This window comes from Lissotriton vulgaris, chromosome 3_1 (assembly GCF_964263255.1).
Source record: "Lissotriton vulgaris chromosome 3_1, aLisVul1.2, whole genome shotgun sequence".
NCBI lineage: Eukaryota > Metazoa > Chordata > Amphibia > Caudata > Salamandridae > Lissotriton > Lissotriton vulgaris.
In genome coordinates this window covers 232,951,676-232,975,290 of record NC_141689.1, presented here as the reverse complement: position 1 = coordinate 232,975,290, position 23,615 = coordinate 232,951,676, and the positions used below count along the sequence as shown (strand labels likewise).

Genomic DNA, 23,615 nt, shown 5'->3' with positions numbered 1-23,615 from the left:
CCCCTCCCCAGAGGAAACGTGCACGAGATATGGCCATTGGCCACCACTTGGGCAACCGGGTCAGTGTATAATAATCTCATCCATGCAATAATTTTGGGGCCGAACCCCAAGCGAGACAGGACCTCGAACAGGTAATTCCACTCCACCAGGTCAAAGGCCATCCTGGCGTCAAGGGTCAGTATAACTGCCGATGACGTAATCACCGCTGCCCGTGCCAGCACCCCATGTAGCCGGCGCAGATTTAGCACCGTGTTCCTGTGCGGCATGAACCCGGACTGATCTGAGTGTATAAGATCGGGCAGATGCCGCACAAGTCTGGTCGCCAAGAGTTTGGCGAGGATCTTAACTTACGCATTAAGCAGCGAGATGGGGCGGTAAGAGGAGCAGTCCTCCGGCGGTTTCCCCGGTTTGGGAATTGCTACTATAGTGGCCAGTCTTTGGTCTGGCAGAAGTATTCCCTTCTCCAGACGTTCTTCGTACATAGCTAGAAGATGGGTGCTCAGTATTTCAGGCTTCGCCTGATACCATTCAATAGTTATGCCGTTTGGGCCAAGTGCCTTGCCCGGGTTCAATGCGTTAATCACCAGCTGTATCTCCTCTGCCGTGATGTCAGCCTCCAAGTCCGCCATAGCCTCTGCAGAAAGCGTCCGGACCTCAATCCGTTCCAATGCCTCTCTGGCCATTTCAGTTGTTACACTCAGCTCAGGGGTGTATATCCCCTCGAAGTGGGCCGCCAGCGCCTCGACTATGAGTTCAGGGCTTGCGTGGGTCACCCCCTGACTGTTCCTCACCTGCTGAATGCCCCTGGAGCCACCCTCCCGCTTGTCTAGCCAGGCCAGCATTTTACCCGCCTTATCCCCTACCTCGTAAATCCTATTCTGTGTGTCAGAAATATGGCCTTTCACTTGAGTTCTTAAATGGTCCGTGTAGAGTTGCTGTTGGATGGTAAATGCGTGTGCTGTAACTGACGTGGGCTGCCTTTCGTGTGCTGTCATCAGGTCCTGTAAAGTAATTTCTAAATTGGTGAGTTCCAAGGCTTTCTCTTTTTTGTGACCCGTGATCGAGGTTATTGCTTGCCCCCTAAGCACCGCCTTGTACGCCTCCCACAGGACCTCTGATGAACTCACCGAATCCACATTCTCAGCGAAATACTGTGCCGTCACTGTCTTAAGAGCCTTACGGACCCTGGGGATCTTTAAGTATGTAGCGTGTATAGGGAATATTCGCCGGCGCGTCTTCTCATGGGTGGATATCGTCAGAGTGATCGGGGAGTGGTCAGAGATACCCCTGGGGTGAATGTCTACGGTGTCTATGTGTTGGGTGCTGTTACCGAGGGTCAGGAAATGGTCTATTCTCGAAAGGAATGCGGAGTGGAAAGTAAACTGCTGGGACTGGGGGTGGGAATGCCTCCATATGTCGATGAGACCCATGGCAGACAGGAAGCGCTGGAAGTGGGAAGATCCACCGGTGGGGCCGCCCGCCGGGAATCTGTCTAGCTGAGCGTCCACAATGGCGTTGAAGTCCCCCCCCTAGAATCACCTCTCCCCCGGGAAGGGCCAGTAAAAAGTCAGCTAATTTCGGGAGCTGCACCGGGTGGAGCGCAGGGGGAATGTATACCGACACTAGATTAAGGAGACTACCCTCCCATTGCCCCTGCACTGTGGCAAAGCATCCTTGATCATCAATCTTAGTCCGTAGTGGAATGAACTGTGAGGATTTCTGTATTAGTATACCGGTTCCCCTTGATCCGGACGTGAATTCCGAGTGTACTAGCATTTTGTACCCTTTCCTATCCATGGCGTTGGTCGCACCTACTGTCAAATGTGTTTCTTGCAGCATAGCTATAGTGGGCTTCTGTCTTTTCAGTGTGGTCAACACTAGGCCCGCTTGATCTTATCCCCTAGCCCTCGTACATTCCATGTCATTAGTCTTAAGGGGGAACCCCGGGACTTCGGGTCTATGTCCCCCAGTGCAATTGAAGAGTTATCTGCCATTTACGGCTATAAGGTCTCTAAAATGTTAAGCCTGCATTCTGATAGCGCATCCCATACCCCTTCGTTTCAACCAATGTTCCGTTACATCACGTGAGTGTTGAGGTTCAGTTCTTGACCGTACATGTGTACTCCATTCAACTTCAAAACAGCCCCCCCTCCCTGCCCCCCTGCCTAACGGACTTCCAACTGCCCGCCTCCCCAACTTAGCAGAGTGCTTATCCCCTCCCAAAACCAGAGTACTTGCGTGTAGGGGGGAGAGTGTCTCCCCCGGCAGGCGGCATCCCTGCTCACTTCCGGGACAAATCAGACCAGCGTCCAATTGCAGCTACAAAACAGTAGTTCCTTAATGAAGAGACAGCGTCGCACCATTTTCTTATTCCAAGCGTTCACTTCCATCTGCTTCCACGAGGTCCTGAGTTGGGGACCTTCCCGGCCCTCCATTACCTGAAGTTTGTGACCCCGTCCGGCTGTCCGCACGGTGATCAGTATTGTGTCTGTGGTTCCTCCGAGTCCTGTCCGTAGTATGCCAGCCCTCAAGCCAATCTCTAGGCACCTCAGGGGAGTCAAAGAACCAGACTTTTTTGTCAGCAACTACACGGAGCCTGGCCGGAAATAGCATGGAGTAGGGCAGCTCTTTGTCACGTAGCGTCTTTTTTACCTCGTGGAAGGTCCTATGCTTTCGGGATACCTCCGCCGTGTAGTCCGGGAAGAATGACACCTTAGAGTTTTGAATCTGAATGGCCAGTGCCACCCTAGCTGCCTGTAGAATGGTGTCCCGGTCTCTGAAGTTGAAGAGTCTTGCCAGGATCGGCCTCGGGGGTCCCCCCGGTTTCGGCTTACCCCCCGGCACCCTGTGTGCCCTCTCCACTGAAAAGAAATGTGACAGGCCTTTTGGTTGCAGTCTGTTCTTGATCATATCCTCCACATAGAGGTCCAATGCTCCCGTAGTTTCCGATTCCAGCACCCCTAAAATGCAAACGTTGTTCCGTCGCGAACGCCCTTCTTGGTCGTCCAGCTTCTCCTTGAGTAGTTTGTTGTCCGCCCGTAGCTTACCCATTTCAATTTGGAGGTCTGATACATCCTCAACCAGTGACTTGGTCACCACCTCGACCTGTTTCACTCTCTCATTAATCTTTTGGAGGTCTGCGCGGATAAGGGTAACTTCTGTTGCCGTCGCCCCTACCGTCGCCTGCACTTGAGCCAGCGCCGCCAGGACGTCCTCTATTGTAGCCTTCTTCGACCCCTCCGCGTCCGCCAATTTCCCAGGCTGCTTGCGCTGTTCCTGCGGGGGAGTGTTCTTATCATAGGCAAATTTGTCTAACTTGGCTTGCGTGGAGCTGTTTCTAGGGCCCCTAATCGCCATAATGGTCAGCCGGCAAGTAGATTGAGCACAGGCTGGGGTCGTCACTTGATCGGGGCAGAGGTCGTACTTGTGCCTCCTGGACGGTATCTTCGCACTTGGCGACTGCTGTTCAGGACTTGCGACTGCTTCTCACTTTTGCTGTAGCCCGTTTATGTGACCCCCACTCTCAAGGTCCACCGACACCTGGGGTAATCTGAAAGTCGTGGTCCAAGGCTTATAAGTCTGGTCCCCCTTCACCTCGTGCCTGTGCTGCGCTGTGTTGCGTTAACCTCCGTTGTCAGGGGGAGGTCCTCAGCGGGAATGCTGGATTGATGAGGCCGACGGGCGGCCGCCACCGGCGCTGCCCGGTGCTTCAGAACGTGGGGGGGGGGGGCGAGTTTGGCACCGCGCGGAGTCTTGTGGTCCGCTGTAGATCTTCCCTCCTGTTCTCTGCTTCATACACCTCCTGGGCCCCCTCCTATGTGCACAGTGGCGGACCTACCCACTTGAGGGTCTGGATGTCCGAGTCCCCGGTGCGCCGATGCTTGGGCCGTTCCGCCGCCTCCGGCCACAGTCCCGTCCCCGGAGCCGCGTTGATATTGCGGCGCCGGCGTCCACACCTTCCGCCAGTCCGCAGGCTCTCCAGGAGGTTTGGTCTCTCGCGCTGCCAGTGAGTTTGCCGGGGGTCCGCCACTTCCGGCGTCAGCACCCGGCCTCACCTCACTTCCGCCCAGCCACCGTCCACAGGACACAGCGCTGCCTCAGCGAAGGCTGCAGGCCCCTCCTCTCGCCTCTCCTCTCGCCTCAGAGCCGCTGACTCTCCAGAACTTTCACGCTGGGCGCCGCACGGTCACCAGACCCTTTCCGCCCCGAAAGCGTGGATAATTGCACGGATTAAAGTGCCGATTTAGGTGGGAAGCCGCCCTACCGCAGGAGCCTCCCTAAGCTGCGGCCGCCATCGTTGGCTGCTAGCCACGCCCCCCATTTATTTATATTTTAAAATATTTATATATTTTGTATTCAATATAGCAGTTCTTCCTTTGGGGTTTTATTTCAAGTCTCTGTCTCCATTATTTTCTGCAAGAGGGTGTTGCAGCATCAGTGGTTGGCCCTGCCTGGTGCTGGACTTAACTACTGTTTGGTTTTGGCAGTAATAACTTACACTTGTAAATTTGGCTCCACCCCGTTTTCAGGTAGTGGGGACTTGTGAGTCTATGCTTTTAAGTAACTTTACATTATGAAAAGGTTGCAACCTCCGATAACCCAAATGTACTAGCCTCCACATGGCTTTGTCAGCCATTTTACTCCCAGCTTTTTGAGTTGTTGGTATTTCCTTTTTATCAAGCTGCCTACCCAATGCAAATTCCTAAGTAAGCACTAAGACACACTACTACTTCCAGACCCATGCTCAATGCGTCTAACATGCTAAGAATGTGGGTACTGGAGCTGCTTGCAGAACATATGGTGGTACTTATAAAAGCTTGCCACAACCTTATTTGTCACTACTTTATGTCCCCTCAAGTCAACTCAACACATTTTATTAGAGAGCATATATGAAGTTTCCAACACATCCTTAATAAATATTACTGTATAAACATGCACACTAAGAAGTAAGCATGAGTGGTCAGATTGGTCTTTAATATTGTTTCTTAATTCATAAGTTATTTTTTAGATTAAATGTTAGAACACATGCTTCGCTATGGCTAGAGATTGCAGAGGCAGCAGGTACCTACAACTTTAAGTGATCGTCTGAACCTCCCTTATGTTAGCCAAAAGCAGTTGAGGACAGGTCCTCCTAGTGAAAATGGGATGATAACAAACAATAAACTAAAATAAATGACTGTTCACCTACAATAGAATACATGCAGAAATCACTTTCCTCTTTTGTAACATAGCTCCTTCTCTAAGCACTAATGTTGAAATGTTGTATTGTAGTGTTATGTAAATGTAAAAAAATGTAAATTGATACTTGTATAGAGCACTACTCACCCGCAAGGGTCTCAAGGCGCTTGTACGAATACCGCTGTGGAACCCATCCTGGCTTTCCCTGTGAGGCGTCCACTCCTGGGCACCCCCAAGGTGGAGGCCAGGCATCCTTAGCGTTGTGGGGGCCGTTGTGGAGATTAAGCAAGCTATTGCCCAGAGTTGCAGAGTGGGACTCCATGATTGGAATAGGCACCGAGGCGAGAATTATCAGGTCAGTGGAATTTGGAGCCCAAGATCCGCCGAGGCTGGGAATTGAACCCTGGTCCCAGGCTAGACCTCTGCATCAGGGTCTGCCGCTCTAATCATTGAGCCACACTTCTCCATTGTTATGCTAATCTGGTGTAATTTGTAACAGCTTTCCTGAGGTTTTCAAAGATGTATCTTCCTAGTATCAACAATTAATCTTTTTTTTTTTTGCATTACACTTTGCATGTTTTTCTGTCCTGCAGCACAAAACACACTTCACCAGTAGGGTGAAAAAATGCAACCTAACATGGCACCTATATTTCTGTGCATTGTGGGTTTCTAGTGGTGTGGTCACTAAACTATACAACACACACACAAAACTAAACCTTAGACTTAACAAAAAATAAGTTTCAGAGGTACCAAACATAAGATGGTGGGAAAATGCACAGCATGTGATCTACAACACTACAAGCCAAATACCAAATGTTACAGGAAGTAATGTTTTCCTTTTGCAGCTTGAAACCCTTCTAGATGTTCAACTGAACCTCACACCTTCCTGGTGAACAATAGGAGTCCATGCTAGTTCAGGAAAAATAAAAACAAAATGACAAAAAAATTAATCTAAAATTAAAGTCACTTAAATGTAATAAAATCACCATACTGGAATTGGGCGAACTAGGCTAGAGGTTTATTAGAAGTTACATAGGAACTAGCACATCGGCTCGAACTAGTACTTCTTTTGAATACTGTTTAAAGCTACATTCCTGTAATTTTGCCTTTCAGATAGTTTGATATATTTTAGATTTAAAGGCTTGAATATCTAGCATAGTGATGGAGATTTTAACTTCACCCCTATTCTTTCTGCAATTTCCAGGTGAACCACAAGTTTTGTCGTCAAAAGGGTGATTTTTTTTTAACTACTTCAGCGATGTTCTGCAGGGCCATCTCTGAACTTTTTGGCTTCCGACACCTGTTTTCTAAACCATTTTAGTTGACTTTTAGGGTTTGGCATACTTTACCACTGCTAACCAGTTTAAAAGTGTCTGTGCTTTCTCCTTAAAAAATGGGAACATTGGCTTACACCCAATTACTGCATTTAATTTACTTATAAGTCCCCAGTAAAGAGGTTCTACATGTAACCAGGGCCTGCAAATTAAATGCTACTAATGGGCCTGCAGCACTTTTTGTGCCAACCACTAAAGTAGCCCTTCAAAACATATCTCATACCTGCCACTACAGCCCGTAGGGCAGTCTTAAACTGCTAATTTGACATTGCAAAATAAACCTTTTGCCAGGCCTAAACTTTACTTTTAATACAAATTTGTCACCCCTAATGTAGGCCCTAAACCACCTACAGGGTAGGGTGGATTGTATTTAAAAAGTGCATGTCTTTTTAAATTATATATGTAGAGGTAGTGAATAAGCTCCTAAATGTGTTCTTCAATAGGATAACATTGTGTTACCTTATTACATTTACTAAAGGCTAACATTTGAATGGGAACGGATGGAAATGTCATGTTTGCGTTCAATTGAATTGTCATTTAAAATCTTCTTTAATATTAAATTTGGTTTTAAGTCACAATTCTGAAAATGCCTCTTTGAAAAAGCCCAATTTCCTTGCCCTAAACATGTGTTTCCTGCTGCCAGTGTCCTGGGTCACATGACCCTGCTGTTAGGATTTCTGTCTATCCTCCCAATAAAGTGAGACAATATGTCTTAGGTTTGGCAGAATGGGCCATCCTAACAGGATGAGTGGATGGCTGAGCTGCTCCCTGCCCTACCTGGACTTCAATTGGGTCTGCCTCAGCGATACAAGAAACCTAACACAAGTCTTTTGTGACCCTAGACCTCTTGGAGCCTTGTCAGGGGAAGGAAGGGAGTTTTCAAAACCAGATGTGGGGGAAGGCCAGGGTGTTGCCCCCACTTTAAAGGCAAGCAACAGGTATAAATATTGACCCCCTAAGGGCCACTCTTTAGTACACTCCTGGCCCTGTGGACTACCGGAGAAAGCCTGCCTTGTACCCCAGGGGCTGCCCTGCTGCTTGAGGACTGCCTTGTTCCCCAGAGGACTGCTCTGCTGCTTGAGGCCTGCCCTGCTCTCTGTGAAGGAAGATTGTACTTGCTCCCTTTATGGTAGACTGACCTGAGTGACTCCAAGGGTCAGTTGTCTGACCTCTTCTGACCTACTGGGACACCACAATCTCCAGATGCCTCCCTGCAACTGTCCATCAGACCTGCTGCAGGTGGACCTGCCTGAGACCTGCTGGCCTCTGCAAGATTGAGTCTGTGATGCCTCCCAGGTCCCTGAACCATAGTTGGCTTAATAGTCCACTTCTCTTAAAGAAAGGGAGAAATTCTTAAGAACAGACCCGTTCAGTGATGACATCCTGCCCCCCTCAACGTTCACCAACTCAATATTCTGGTGAATCTGACTCTTCGCGCTACAGAAACCACAAGTGACCACCAGCAACCCGAAGTTTGCACTTTGCGCTGCAGCATCGACAGTTCACTGTGCCTGCTAACGTGAAATTCCAGCAGTGACCGCCCACGAGGCCTGAGCCGCTCTTTGATCTACAAAGACGAAAGCCACCTGGCTTACTCCACGTGCGGCAGTGACCACCAACCAAAACGTTTTGTTTCCTCCTCGCGCCTCCTCCACTTCGAACTGGACGCTTTGTTCTGGACTTTGAGAAGGTAACTTTTCCTGCTGGTTTTCCGCTGGTTTAAGCAGGTTCCTGCAACAGGTTTATGCTCCATCATGGCCGTTCTGAACTTGTGGTTTTTCCCTGGTCTAGTAAGACCAGATAACACCAAGTGACGCTTTGTACATTTAGGTGCTATACTATGTAAAACTTTGACATTTAATATCTTCGTTACTACTGATTGCATTGTGCCTTTTTGGTCGCATTTTATTTATTACATTTTACTCTATTTTACTAAATTGGTGTGGGATTTTTCTTGTTTGTGTTTTCACTTTATTACTGTTTGTGTACTGTATAAATACTTAACATAATACCTCTAAGTTATGCCTGACTGCTTATGTGCCAACCTACCAGAGGGTAAAGCACAGGTTAATTTAGTGCCTTTTGTGGTTCAACATGACAAGGATTGTAGGTGTTGTCTGATAATGGTTTACACCCTACTCAACCAATTATGCAGTTTCTTGCAGTGCGCACTTGGCACACTTTCAGAGATATAAAGGGCGCTGCTGCAGCTTTTTTCCATTTATGTTCCTTCGTTTTAGTAGTAACCAGATTATATTTTTTTTACATGCTCACTTAAAGCCGTTACATTATTTACTCTTTTGGCAGTATTGCCTTTGAAACTGTCAATGACTTCCTACGTTAGCACCCTCTTCAGGTAAGCTTTGCACTAAGTCTGCTCTACTAAAAGGTGAACCAAATATGTACCAAAGTGGCCTTCTGAGGGCTTTCCTGTCAAGAGTGCGACTAGAACTCAGCTACAACTCTGGCTCTAGAGACTTCCACACTCCTGCATTTGAGCGGATTCCTTATGTGTCTCCTAGTAAGAAACCGTAGTGGAGCCCCAAGTCCCCCTCTGCTCCTATTCGAAGAAGGCAAAACAGGTAGATGACTTAGAATGAATAGGCGAAGTAGCACTTTTCTGTAACCCTTTGTGCTTGGCTGGAACTGTAGCAGCATGTTAAGGGTGATAGCTCTGTCATTGATCTTAGCTGTTAGGGCTTCCATCTGGATCATTCATTCTTTCTTATACAGGTCAAGTCATTTCGCCCATGTGCTCCATTGAATGCCGGCAAAACAACATTCATCTTGCCCCGATCATAGGTCCTTCTCTACGTACCCTGAGAGACTACCTTTCGTTGGTCTCTGGTGCACTTGTCATCAGATTGGCCCTAGCTCGAGTAGAATGTGCTGCTCATACCTTCTGCCTCCATCTATGGATACACCACTGGGTTACCCTGAATTGATTCTGTTGATCAGCATGGAGATAGGCAGTTCTACATTTCCAGAGAATCCTACAACTTGTACATTTATTTTGGTCACTCATAGATTTTTGAGCTTTACATACGTTACAGTGTTCTCAAATATATTGCATTCATTTGGCAGGTTGTATTGGTGTAATAACAAGGTTTCAAAATTATAATGAAGAAAGCTACTAAATTGCACGTGTCATTGGAAAGTTTGATCCATTCCTTCCTCTCTTGACAGGCGCTGACGGCCTTGGAAGCCATGGCATCAAGCAAGCAATACGCAGAGTATCAGGAGCCGCTCTCACAGGCCTCCCAGTTCATCAAGTACCCTGGTCATTGTCTTGGGGATGGAAACAAGCTGCTTGCTCTTCTCATCAATGCCCTGTACCCGGAAGTGCATTATCTAAACATAATACGATAGCGACAACTGCAGCAAACTCAATGGAGCCCTACATATTCTTTTATGTGACCTGGAATTTGCTGCTAGCGTCATTGTTGTAATGAGTCAAAGACCACTGCTAAGGCTTTGTGGCAAAGAATGGAGAAGTCTAGTCTTGGTCGATCTTTGAATAGTCGCAGAAAATTCTGCACATGGGAGGTTGGAACCCTTCAATACAGCACAACATCACTGAAGGCTTTCAAGGATACTGGTCCATCAGGCGACTTAGCTCAGAGAATGATCTTCTAAGTGACTGCTTACACTGGAAAATGTCAACTCAACAATATAGGGATTTTCTCTCACTCATTGTGTGCCTTTTGCTTAACTGTTTTGGGGAGGTGCGGATTTCATGCAGCAGACTATCCCAGACTAGAGCCTAGGCATCATATCTTAATATTTGAGGTCTTTGATGGACATCAACAAAGGCATGTCACTTGGCACACAGCTGAGCAGTACACACCTTGGCACAAAAAACAAACATACTGTCTCCTGAACGTGCTATGAAGGCATGCTTGAACCAAAAATGTGTACTGTTTGCTCATTTGTACATGTCTTGTGATCCTTTATGCTAAAAATGTAAAAAGACTTTTGGCACCAAGAGACACCCACCCAAGTCGAGCAGAGAAAATTTGTAATGGGCTTTTTGTGGCACATGTTTTGATAATCTGTGACTATCATTTCTTTCTGTTAAAAATCATCCAAGCCTATATTAATGCTCCTTTGCTTCTTCCCTCCCAAAGAATGTTTCTTGTTTAATTTATTTAATTTATTTTTCACATTCCAACCTTGACTTCCCTGCGGATTGTGACCCTTTTCAGACAAGCATCCTCGACAACCTGAAGCAAGTACATATGCCACCCTCACTATGTTTCAAAACAAACTTTTGGGGATTTTGATTAGTTTCAAATCTTTATTTTAGGGAGTATTTCTGTTGTTTCATCTCCAGATCATGTTCTTAACAGTTTCTGTGGCTGACGTGTTGCGGATGCAGTGCTGATGCTTTGGGGTTATACCTTGCTTGTTCGTACCAACAGCGAGCACCAGTGATGCTTTTCTTTCTCGTTCAGATGATGTTTCTGTACTCCCTTAGCTTTCCCAAAAATCACTCACGCGATGAAGGATTGAGAAAATTGTTACCATGGCAATTTCTAGAGTGAGGTCTTTCTGCCATCCTCGGGTTCTGTTGTTCTGCTGCTCAGTAATCCATGAAGCTGGTGTTTCTGAATCCCAGAAGACTTCCTTCTTTAGGCAGAATGCTGTATGTAAACCAAAATGCCTAGCAATAATGTGGCATGTGTATTTTGCTTGTTGTGGCCCCTATGTTTCTACTGAATTAGGGCGTATCCCCCAGACTGTGAAGACCCCTGAATCGATGAAGAGTGAAATAGAGAGTTGTGCGGTTTTTGGGAGTTCTGTACAAGGATTTAAAAGGATGATGTTTTACATTTAGCCTTTGTGAAAGAACAGCAGCTTTTTATGTTTTTCCCCAAAAACCAAGGAGGCTGATCTGAATTTTTAGGGTGCACAGAATGTGAGCCAGTCATCCAAAGGAGTAGTGGCGCTTTGGGTCTCTTTAAAAGCTGTTAACGCTCAAGCCCAGTCTCCGGACATAAGAGGGTGTTTGTGCCCTGAAATATTTCATCTCAGCTGATGTAGGGTCTGCATTACAGTGGGTGGTGTTCGTGTTGTTACTGTGCCTGAGACAGTGAGTGCTGTGGTGATGTGGCTGTATTATTTTAAACACAACGCCTTTGAGGGGGCTCGTACAACCAGTGGAAAAAGTACATTTGTAGTTTCCCAAGGGTTACAATCATAAATGACTAAATTCAATTGATTGCAAACTAGCATTGATACCACTGCAGCAGTTGTGTTGTAGGCCCCAACTATTTTAATGGGTTTTAGACCATGTTTCTATAAAAGAGGGAAAGAACCAGAAGTGCCTGATGCTCAGTGCCACATTGATGGGTACATTTTTGTTGCTTCTACATTACGAATGACGTGTTTCCTGTGTGCTGTTGCAAACACCCATGACAGTCCAGGGGTTTGATTCGATATCAGGGACTGCACAAAAATGATTTCAGTGCTGGCTGGCTGTGACTTGTGCCAACATGCATCGTGGATTATATGTTAACGAAGCGTGGAAGGTGTCCACAGATATAATCCTGATTATGCCCATGCCAATCGCAACTTCTTATATTTGGCTCTGTACCCAATCTAATTGTTTAGAACAATACCTAATCTAATTGTTGAGAACAGTAGCATCCTGGAATGAGTGAGAGACATGCTTCCAGGGCTGTGACAAGAGAAAGCAGCCAGGGCTCTTTGGCCTTTATTGGAAAAAAATATAGTTAAATAATCCAAAATCAGGCTTTACCTGTTCCTTCGTGATCCAGCTATCACAGCCACACCACTATCTGGCGATAGTAGCTGTATTTTTATAAGCAAACATTTTTTTAATTATGAGTTGTGGGCAAGCCCTCAAAATATTCTAGAAAACGTACATGCCTCTCAAGTGCACCGGCGCCCTATGGAGTTGTGAGCACAATGGGAAGGACCCGACACCTTCAAAATTAAAATGAAATATCAACGCTGAGCACTGTTAAAAAGCAGGTGTTGCCATTGCTACAGTAATGTTTCAATTGTTTTGGTCGTAAATATTTTAAATGACGATCATTACGGAAAAGGATAACTTAAAATGGCTTTAAGTAGAGTGGAGTGGGATACTTGCAAGTGTAACCTGAGTTCAAAGAAAAAAACACATCAATTTACAATAAATCAGGAGTGGCAGAAGAACCAGAGAACCCTAGACATGCTTATACAGAATGCCATAAGCACTAAAATTAAAAGTGCAGTTATCGCATCATACATTTTAAAATTCAGTATGCTTGGATTGTCGGCTCGAGCCCAAGTCTTTTGATGTTTTTTTCGCACACCTTCTCAACTTACAAATCTCTTTTTCTGCATTTGTATAGTAGTCCATCCTTCTACCCTAGGGAAAGGGGACGTATTTCTTCACAAAAAACATGCAATGTCACTCTTTGCACCAGAAATCTGATGCCCACCAGGGTCCTCTGCACCCTCAAGTCTGCCCAATCATTCATCAGGCCCAACAGGGGCACCTTTGGGTCTGGTTCAATGGGAGTGTGTAAGACCCCCACTTAAGGTACTCACACAGTTGCTGAAGCGTATGCTGGTGGGGCTTTTAACCCAACCTATCCATCAAAGTTTGTCCAGACTACAGTAAATCCTCTGTATATAGTTGAACTGAATCAGTCTCAAATTGGAGGGGATGGCCCATATGTAGGCAGCCATCATGGCCTCCTGCAAATCGTCATCACCCAGTTCCCCACTGTCCCACTCCCAACCGCCCTTACTCCCATCACGGTGTCCAGTGTTTTAAGCAGGACTGATCTGTACAATCTTGATAGGTCTTTGCAGCCCAACTGTTCCAGCCAGTTCAAACAGGCTGTATTCCTGCACAACCCCATGGTCCTCCTGATATATAGCAAGGGTATGACAGACCTGTAGTTAGCCCAAAAAAAGCCAGGGACTTATGCAACTTGAACTCATTGCCAAATGTTCAAAGAATGTAATACACTCATTAACCCAATCGTCCCCCATTTGAGAAATATCAATAAGGTCCCATGGCTTAAACCCGAGCAGTTGCCTCACTTGTTTCAGCCTAGTTCCGGTGACAGGAGGGTCTGATTAATGAATTTGTCTAGCCATTTAATGTCCTTTAGGGTATCTCACTACCACAGAAGTGGGAGTCTCATGATCCATCGGAGCGAGCACAGGGAGAGGTCTAACATTCAGCAGGTGTCGAGTTCCTGATTCTTCAAGGGTATCCAACTCTACCCTCCAAGCAGAGTTATGATTGTCACCAAACAACTAATCCCTGATTGGGGCCATCTGCACCGCTCAGTAGTAGAGTCTAAGATTAGGGATACCCAACCAACCCACCTGGAAATGTAGAAAGGTTCATTTCACGTGAGCTACTGTAAGAAAGTTGTGCACCGACGGAAGGTTTAAGACTACCGATAATAAATCTGGGATCAGCGTGGGCGAAAGGGTGTACTAATAGTTCTGTAACACATAAGGGAAGCGATACAACGTGATCATTTTGTCAAGTTCCAGCTGCCCATTAAAGAAATGGGCAATGAGCCCATCTTTTTAAATCTTTTCAGATACGAGTCAACACAAGTGCAATATTAATTTCCAAATCACTTTGCTAAGACAATGCGGTGGAGTGCCAGTCAGGTGAACATATGTTTACTTCTAAATATGGATAGCCCTGAGGCTTTGCTATACAACAACATTTCATCAGCCGCAGTAGCGAGTTCTATGGGTGTTGAAAAAAACGGAGTATATTGCTTCGTGTAAAGACACCCTGTCTTCCAACCCATTTGGCTAGTAGAATCCCGGTATCTGTGCTTCTCTCCTGACCCATTCTTCCAGGGTTTTCTGTAACCAAGACAAATAAGAGAGTTGGAATGAGGGCAACCCTGGAGGGTCCTGTGATCAATGGGAAACTCTCATTTACTCTCACTTGAGCCTTTGGGGCATCATACAAGGCCACCACAGGCCAGAAACCTAGCGCTGATATTCATTTTCTGGAACACAAAGGGCCAATACGTTGTATCAAAGGCTTTCTCGTAGTCTGGTAGGCGCAACACCTCTGAGACCTGCTAGTCGACTACTCTGACAAGTCCCACCTGCAGACAGCATAGACAGTGCCTTGTGCTACGTTCAGGCATAAAGACATTTTGGTCTTCGTGCACCAGAATCCGCATCACTTCGCCAATTTAGTTTTGTATTTTTTAAGTGATATGTTTTTCGACAGTTTTATCTCAATTGGAAATTGAAATTTTCAACCCAAGAACAGCAAACGTACTGCTCAAAAATAGTCACACCCCTGCATAATTTATGCTAAAAACATGATTTGATGCACTGGGTTGCCATGGTAAAATTATTTTTGATGTCTGTTGGGTTAACAATGTTCCTTAATAGTGCCATATTTCAGGAGGCCAATCAATAGTATTATAAACTGAAGTGTTGCAATAGTATGTCTGCATTTGGGGTGTAAATGTTTAATCGAATTATGTTCAAGATGTTTTCTTTTTACAGATTTGAAATGTAAGTTTAACTTTATTAGGCCTCTATGGGCCATGTAAAATAAAATGTGAAAAATGCTGCTAGTAAGCACTTGTTTGTTTCCATTCTTCTTCAAATAATAATTTTTCGTTAAAACAGTGGTGAAAAGGCTGCTACAAATGGCTAGTTTAACAAATTAGCCATTAGCCATTGAATTTTTAAGATTATAATTTGCAGTAAGTAATTGTTAAAATTAAGTTTAGCCTAGTGTTTGTCAGCACTTGTATCTCACAGCCCATGTACAGCCTCTTGTAAGCTGTATGTAGAGTGATTGTGTTTGGCAGCCTACACAGAATGAGCTGGCTGTTACAGACTTGCTTGCAGTAATCAGTTCTGATCCAATACTGGAACTGGAATCGGAGTACATATTCTTTTGATGGCCATCTTTGAAGTTAGCAGGCCACTGGAACTTTTGAGAGCAATACTGGTGCTCATGATTATGGTGAAAACCACTACATGTCAATTCCTCAACTTTTTATTCTCCCCTGATGCCATACTGAAGGCAAAAATGTCCAATAGCTCCCAATGTCGCAAGGCGCTGCAGCTCCTCCAACAGTTCTGAGCCTTTCTCCGGATGCAACAACTCTGAGTCATATTTACTGGAGCGCCTCTCCGTTTTTTAGCAATATTAATAACCCAAACCTTAAAATTTTAACAACATGGAAAATTATTCAGGGTGGTTGTGTGACCCTGATGGAGCAAGGATTCGCACGTGAAGCGCCTTGCCCAGTGCAAGAACCTCGCCAAATGTATAATACTACTAAAATCATTGTTTGTCGTTTGTTGTACGTTTTCCCAAACACGCGGGTGTCCCCGGATGCTTGCTTGTATGTCTTTTTCATATTAACGAAGCTTGCATTAAGGAAAATGGCTGCTTCGCTGAAATTCAGTCTGCGCATGCGTCGGTCATACCCATGTGATGTGACGCACTCGCATTCTGGAGGGAGTTTTGTGCTCATGCGCACTGTTGCAAAAATGGCCGCTTGTCTCTCACCACGCTTTCTGCTTGCTACCGCTGCTTTAGCCTATCTGTCCTTTCGCACTAAACCATAATGCTATAGTCATTATAAAGTAAGGGTTGGTTAATGTTCTATCATGGTATACAGTGTAATCATTTTGGATGTGATTTTAATTTGTTCTCGCTTACTTTTCATGTACCGCGTCTTTGTGGGCTGGGGCATACGTGAGCAACGCCATCTTGAGGCTCCTCTGAACCCTGTCAGCTGACCAGGGAAAATCCTAACTGCGCAGAAGCTAAAACTAGCCAGCTGGCTCCTGAAGCTCGATGCGCCTGGGAACCCATCCCGAAGATGCAAGATTGTACCTTGAACTATCATACACTGTTGCTATATACTGAGCTCGTGCATTGTATTCTGTATTCCTATGCCTGGGAACGTGAACCCGGGGGGCGGGTATGCAAACCTGAATATTAAATATGGGAAAGCTGAATTTTAGGAGGTGGTAATGATCGCACCACCTCTCTTGACCAATCATAATATGAGAAGCTGTCACTTGCAACATTAGTGGGTGGTCTGAGGGTCCCCAAAACTGTATAATTACCCTAGTTTAGCTTAGGAAAATTGTCCGACTTGTCCGAGTAGCAGACCTGTCACTGACCCTACGATCTCAATAGGTGCTCAATCTGAAAGTGCTGCGGAGCACTTTGTCCATACTTTCCACAAACTCCTAAGGGGTGGAAAATCCTAAGTGCTGGCGAAGCACTTTGCTGGGAAATTCGAAAATCCAATCGGGGTTTCTGGCGGATTACTTGCAGAAGGGGGTAACGCAGGCGTTGCTGTCCGAAGCTGTGGGTGTTGGTCGTACCCTGGGAGGCCCAGTCCTTTGACCCGAACCTGAGGGGTATCCTGTCCTGATCTGTCCGTGGGTTGTACCTGTTCGCATCTGGTGTTCCTTTTCTGAGGACCCTGTCCCCGTCTTCCCAACCGACCCGTGGCCAGGGTTGGTCGTCGATCTGAATTAGGTAAATATTGATTGTGGGTTTGCGTATCTCTATCTCTCTCTCTTTCTTTTTTCCTCTCCCTCGTATAATCTATTAAAGCATTTTTTCCTGTGATATTGCTCTATTGCCGTTGAAACATCAAGTATATGTGTCTGATTTAGTTGGTACCTTCTCTCCCCCCCTCCTTTAGGAGCTCATTGATTCTATTATAAGTAATAGCTTGTTCCCATTTTGCCCTTTCCTTTAGTGGATTGCAGTGAACTTAGCAAGAATTGTCTAAAGTGATAAGGATAAATACATGTTTTTAGGTCCATCCATAACCCTTGTCTTAGTATATAATTGCAGTGATTAGGTCTGTCTAAAAAAACCTACCTCTAGTCTTCCCATATATCCCAATGGTCATATTTTTTGTGCAAAGTTACCTATTGGTGTTGATATTGATGTTTGACATATTATTCTGCATATCGCTTATTGTCTTGGCATCTTCTCTTTGAATCTTCATATAAAGTGTTAAAATTCATCAGGTGTCTGTGGTCATTTTACAGAAAGTGAATAAGTATGTACTGCCGTATAGAAATGTTTTAGGTTCCTGTCTACTATTTTCCCTTTTAGCTCCAGGTCCGTCGAAGGTTTGTGCCTGTGGTAAGTCAGGTGCATGGTAAGCAGAGGTAATCCTGAACCACTTATTACTCATAGAAGCGTGACAGGATTTCACCCGGTTCGCAGGAATCACTAATTGAAATTGAATGCACGCCGGGGCCCAGTGCGTGTAAGAAATTTGTGACCCGGGTGAACTGCGCGCTCTATCAGTAATTTTCTGGTAGCAGTAGTATGGTTTGGACTAGTTAGATTAGGTAGACAGGGAAATTAAGAAACAAACCGTGAATAAAATGTGCTGCTGATTTTCTACTATATTGTTTGAAATATTTTGAAATGTTTTAAGGATATGTGTAAAGGTATATGATATTTTAGCATTTTTGCTATAGATATTACATGTTGAATTAACCCAGGATTGTTTGTAAGTGTTCAGTGTAGTCCGAATCCCCGGGGAAGTATTTTGGCTAACGGTGAGCAGAATCCGGTTAGCTGTTGAAGTCACTAGGGTTTGAGTCATTAGTGCAGGGTTAGGAATAACTGGAAGCACTAATTAGGATCCTTTGTTGTATCTGAATAAATGATAGCTACGAGTCCGGTATAAAACTTTCATTGCGATATCACCTAGTAAGGGTCGCATACGGAAGGAGTAGTAGGGTCTCCGAGGCTTGACTGGTAAGTAAAATAGTTCACTGGTGAAATCCCGGCTCAGTACATATCCCTGACGAAAGTGGATGAGTCGGAAGAATAACGGGCTCTATATTACTCGAGTGTGAGGTTAGGCAAAGAAGTCTACCCAGAGTGAATGAGAAGTAGACAGAAGTGGTTTACTTGCAGTGAAAGGAAGTTTTTCTATCTCTTTAGAACACTCAGACATAGTGGCAGATGTTGTGTGTTAGTAACTAAGTTTTACATTTGCACTTTAGGAAAAGTTAAAAGTTTCCGTTACCTTGTGAAGGAGGGAGTCAGTCGGAGAGCTGCTCTGACGTCACTCCGTGCCGCGCTGGTATTGGTCAAGACAGCGGGTGTGTAGTGAAGCTGAATTTGTGAAGGAGGGGTGAGTGCCGGAGCGTGAGACTTGTTCTCGTGAAAGGCCGCGCACCCATTGGTTAAGAATTTCTGTATTCACAGACCTGATTGGGTATTGTGAAATAAAAATCGCGCTAGCATTGGAAGTACAAAGGTAAACAAAATTAATCAAGCCGAGTTCGAAGAGAGTCCCGAAGATTATATGTGGTATCCCGATTTTATACCTCATCCCAAATACCTAGGATTTTATAAGGATCAGCTTAGACGAGGTAGACCACACATGATGTATGGAATAAAGAGGAAAATGTCATTTACTGACAAGGTAAAGAATTTCTTCAAACCCGACAAGCCCATTAGGACGAGGGAAGGTGTGCTCATTCCCCCGCCGAATACTCCTGCTTCTTTCATGATGTTTGATAAAGGGTATCACACTTGTGTCTGGTTAGAAAATTGGGCAAAATATACTGTAGATGACGGAATTCTAGCATTCCCTGTTGAAGGTACCTTTAATGGTCGGATCCTGTTTAACTTAAGGACCCGTATGAATGAATTACACCCTAGACCTAGGTTGACCCAGTACGAAGCTCTGGAGGAATGGGAGATTGAGGCTGCAGAGCGAGATAAACCCCGGATGGATAAGGGAGTGAGTAAATGGTATCCTAAGCTTCCAACGCCAACCAAAGAGCAGAAAATGAAACAGTGGAGGCAATCTATGTTAACTGAAGGACTATTCCCTATGATGGGGGTGTTGGAAGAAAGGAAAGGAAAATGCAAAGAAAAGACCCATCACCTAGCACCTATGGGGGACTTAGATGATGAACACTTGGAAGATTTGCTAATGAAAAATCCACCTCCCTATGATGCAGACTCAGAACCTGTGCCCTCTCGAAATCCCTTTACAAATTATCCCAGATGTAGGAGGGACAGTAATACAGATGGAACAGGGACAGACAGTAAAACCAGTGAAAGGGACGGGTTTTGCAGACCTAAATCCACAGTCCCGAATTATCAGCCATTCGGAGAAGATCCACCTCGATTGGTCACTCCGACAGCTCCGAATATTTATCCGTCCTTAGTACCTCAAGTATTGCATGACAAATCTGCCGGAAGGGTATTAGGAGAAAAAGAGAGAGAGGCCCTGTCTAAACAGCGAGATGAGTTAGTTCGAACCATTGCCCAGATGCATCCCCATCCTGATTCCTTGACTATTCCAGTAACTATTGGTCCAGCTATTCCACTGTATAGAAATGACATGACTAGTCCCCATCCTCCTGTTGTCACCTCAATGCTGCCTACTTCTAGCATCCCGACCCCGAGGAAGGAGGTATTCATAGATGAGGATCAAGAGAGTGAGTGTGAATCTGTGGTTCTGATGGATCTGCCCATTAGAGAATCAAGGGCTAGTATAATAGGGACAAAAAGTCAGCCCAGACAAAAGGAAGTGTTGATTGAAAGTGCAACTGGGATTAAGAGTGCCACCTTGGTTTCCCCAGAAGAATTGGACAAATGGACAAAGGAGCTAGAGAAAGAGGTCACTCCCCAACTCAGAGCATTGGAAATATATAAATTGAGAATAGAAATAGAAGAAATGATGGCTGGGAACGTAGGAGTTGAGCGCTTAAGCTCGTATAATGAAGAAGAGTTACTGTTTATCAGTAAAAATCTTACCCGGAGCGCTAGGTTGCTCCATGAAAAGATAATGGATACAGCAGAAGAAATGGGAATTGATGTTAGTCGCTCCAAAATTCTTCAGAAACCTTACAGAGTGGATTTCTCAGACAAAGATTTAGAAAGCCTGAATGTGATGGGAAAACAGATCCAAGTAAAAGAATTGTTGAAACTCCTGCAGAAGTGGGGCGAGGTGGGGAAGTGGAGAACCCGGTGGGCAAAGAAAAAGGAAAGCAGCAGGGCTGGGTCAGTAACTTCAGAATTCGTATTAAAGGAAGTAACACCAACAGAAAAATTGTGCCCCATGAGGGAGGTCCCGGGAGGAAAATATGTCCATGTCCCTTGGTCCCGACAGGATATTGTGTCATTTACAAATGACTTCCCGAAATTACGGGAGAAGCCTGTTGATTGGTACAGGCAGGTAGAACGCTTCATAAAAGTTCAGAAATGTCTGCTGAAAGACCTGGATGGGTTTTTCGACATTGTGGTCCCTGTAGATCTGTGGACCGACTGTAAAATTGAAATTGATTGGCCCAGTGAGGAATTTCCCAGAGATGAGAAAACAGGTGCGCCTGCACCTGAAGTAATGAGGAAGTATGAACAAGTCATACAATATCTCAAGAAAAAGGTTCCCGCAAAGGAAACAGACTGGACCCGAATAGATAGAACCACCCAAGAACGTGATGAAACTGTTCACTCCTATTATGAAAGGCTACTGCAAGTGTTTAAAACATACAGCGGTATCGACAATGTGGACATGAAAGACATGACACATTTCAGTTACAGATTTGTGCTAGGATTAAGGCCCGAAATTTCCCAATGGATTAGAGACAATAAAATCAGTTGGCAGGGAAAACCAATAGATGATGTCTTGAAATATGCAAAATACTGCGAAGATGAAATCGAAAACAAAAGGAAGGCCCTCAAGGAAAAGGTAATGTGGGCACAGGTGAAGTTGGCTGAACAACAAGAACAGCAGTTAAGTAATTTGAATTCTAATAAGAACTCACAGAATACCACTGGTGGGGGAGGAGGAGGAAAACCCCGAACTAAAATGAGTAGAGAAGAGGCCATGAAGAAATTCCCGTGCCATGGGTGCGGCCAGATAGGGCATTGGAGAGACGAGTGTCCACACCTGCAGGCCGGTAATGCCCCTGTAAATGGTTTAAATCCACAGGTGCAGAAAGAGGGGACAAGGAAGAACCAGCAACAGGTAAAATTACCCCCAGTACCTCGCGCTCCTAGACAGAATTTTAAGAATCAGGGTCAGCAGAATGAAAGGGCGGAAGCATGGGAAGTCGAGAATGAAAGAAACGCAGTCATTCCACAATATTTGTTAAATGATACCTTCTTCTGTGAAGATCAAGATTGACGGGGCCTGAGAGGGGAGGATGAGGAGTGCGTACTTGGCGCCTCCTTGCCGGTAGACCAGACTGGACCATACATTGAAGGAAAGGTTGAAGGAAAAGATGTCACCTTTCTGTTGGACACTGGTGCTACCAGATCTACTGTAAGAACAGTGGATGTTCCTAACCTACCCCTCTCGGGAGAAGCAATCCAAGTAGTGGGAGTCTCAAATCAAATAATAAGTACCCCAGTAACCGAACCAATGGAAATTTCTATAGGAAATTTCAAGGAAATGCACAGATTTGTGGTCTGTGATTCCAGTCCCGTAAACCTGCTAGGACGTGATTTGTTGTGCAAAATGCGTTGTACCATTTACTGCACACCAAATGGTGTCGAAATTCAGACCCCCGATGAAGATGGCCTGTACAAACTGATGTTAGTTAGACAAGATGCTGATATAAAATCATTGACAATTGAAGATTTACCTGAAGAGCTCCAGTTAAGAGTAGTACCAGAAGTGTGGGATTTCACAGGAAAAGATGTAGGCCTGATGGCAAATGTGGACCCAGTTAAAATAGCAATAAAAACGAATGCTGTATACCCCAAAACCAGACAGTACAAAATGAGTGCAGAAGTGAAAGCAGGAGTGGCGACTGAAATTACCCGGCTGCTCGAAGCAGAAATAATAGAAGAAGTGATGAGCAGCCCCTGTAATTCGCCTATCATTGGGATCAAAAAGCCTAGTGGGAAGTACCGGGTAGTGCAAGATTTGCGCAAAGTAAACCAAATTGTTGTACCTTGCTGCCCTATTGTACCCAACCCTGCAGTAATACTATATCAGATTCCCTGGAATGCAGAATGGTTCACTGTCATCGATCTATGCCACGCATTCTTTTCCATCCCATTACATCCAGAAAGCAAATTCCTTTTCAGTTTTGAATTCGACAGCCATATCTATGTCTGGAATCGTGTCCCCCAGGGGTACACCGAAAGTCCATCGATTTTCAACCAGATACTGAAAAAGTGCCTTGAATCCCTAGTGCTGCCAAGAGAGTCTGTTTTGGTACAGTACATAGATGACCTGTTAGTGGCATCTAAAACCCAAACTGACTGTGTCACTGACACCATTGCCTTGCTGAATCACCTAGGAAAGGGAGGACATAAAGTGTCGCCTGACAAATTGCAGTTTTGTAAGAACTCAGTGAAGTATCTGGGGCACCAGATAGAAAAAGGAATCAGGAAAGTAACCACTGAAAGAATCAAAATAATTAGAGCAATGGAACTGCCCAAAACTCAGAAAGAAGTGAGAATGTTTCTAGGAGTTGTGGGTTACTGTAGACAATGGATTGTAGGGTTTGCTGCACTGGCCAGGCCCCTGATAAAATTGACCAAGAAAGGAGTAGAAGACCCCGTCAGTTGGGACAACGAAAGCATGAACGCTTGGGTAACATTGAGAAATTGCCTATGTACAGCTCCTGCATTAGGTATGCCGGACTACTCTAAATCTTTTGAACTATTCTGTGACACCAGAGAAAATTGTGCTCTTTCAGTTCTGACCCAGGAGCACGGATTAGTTAGACGCCCAGTGGCCTATTTTTCGGCCACCCTAGATCCGGTGGCTGCTGGATTGCCGGGGTGTCTGAAGGCAGTTGCTGCTACTTGCGTCAGTCTGGAACAGAGTGAGAACATTGTCATGGGACATCACGTCACTGTATATGTTCCTCATTCTGTTGTAATCCTGCTAACTAGAACTAAGACCCAGTACCTCACACCTAGTCGGCTGACTAAGTATGAAAGAATCCTGATTGGTGCTGAAAACGTCACCATTTCCCGGTGCAATGTCCTAAACCCAGCGACACTGTTACCTGTCCCCCTGGATGTAGAACCAGAAGAGGAGGGGGAGCATAATTGCATTGATCTGACTGAGTTCAGTACTAAGCCCCGTCCGGACATCCGTGAAATAG

At 45.2% G+C, this 23,615-nt stretch overlaps 1 protein-coding gene across 1 annotated transcript in view; it reads left to right on the top strand.

Annotated features, from left to right (window-relative positions):
• Nucleotides 1-15,101, top strand: part of EPG5 (ectopic P-granules 5 autophagy tethering factor) — a 682,187-nt gene extending 667,086 nt beyond the window's left edge. Inside the window, exon 44 of the mRNA XM_086960335.1 lies at nt 9,699-15,101. Within this exon, the coding sequence (XP_086816461.1) occupies nt 9,699-9,881 (183 nt within the window). The 3' untranslated portion in view covers nt 9,882-15,101. The remainder of the gene's footprint in view (nt 1-9,698) is intronic.
• Nucleotides 15,102-23,615: the final 8,514 nt, after the last annotated feature.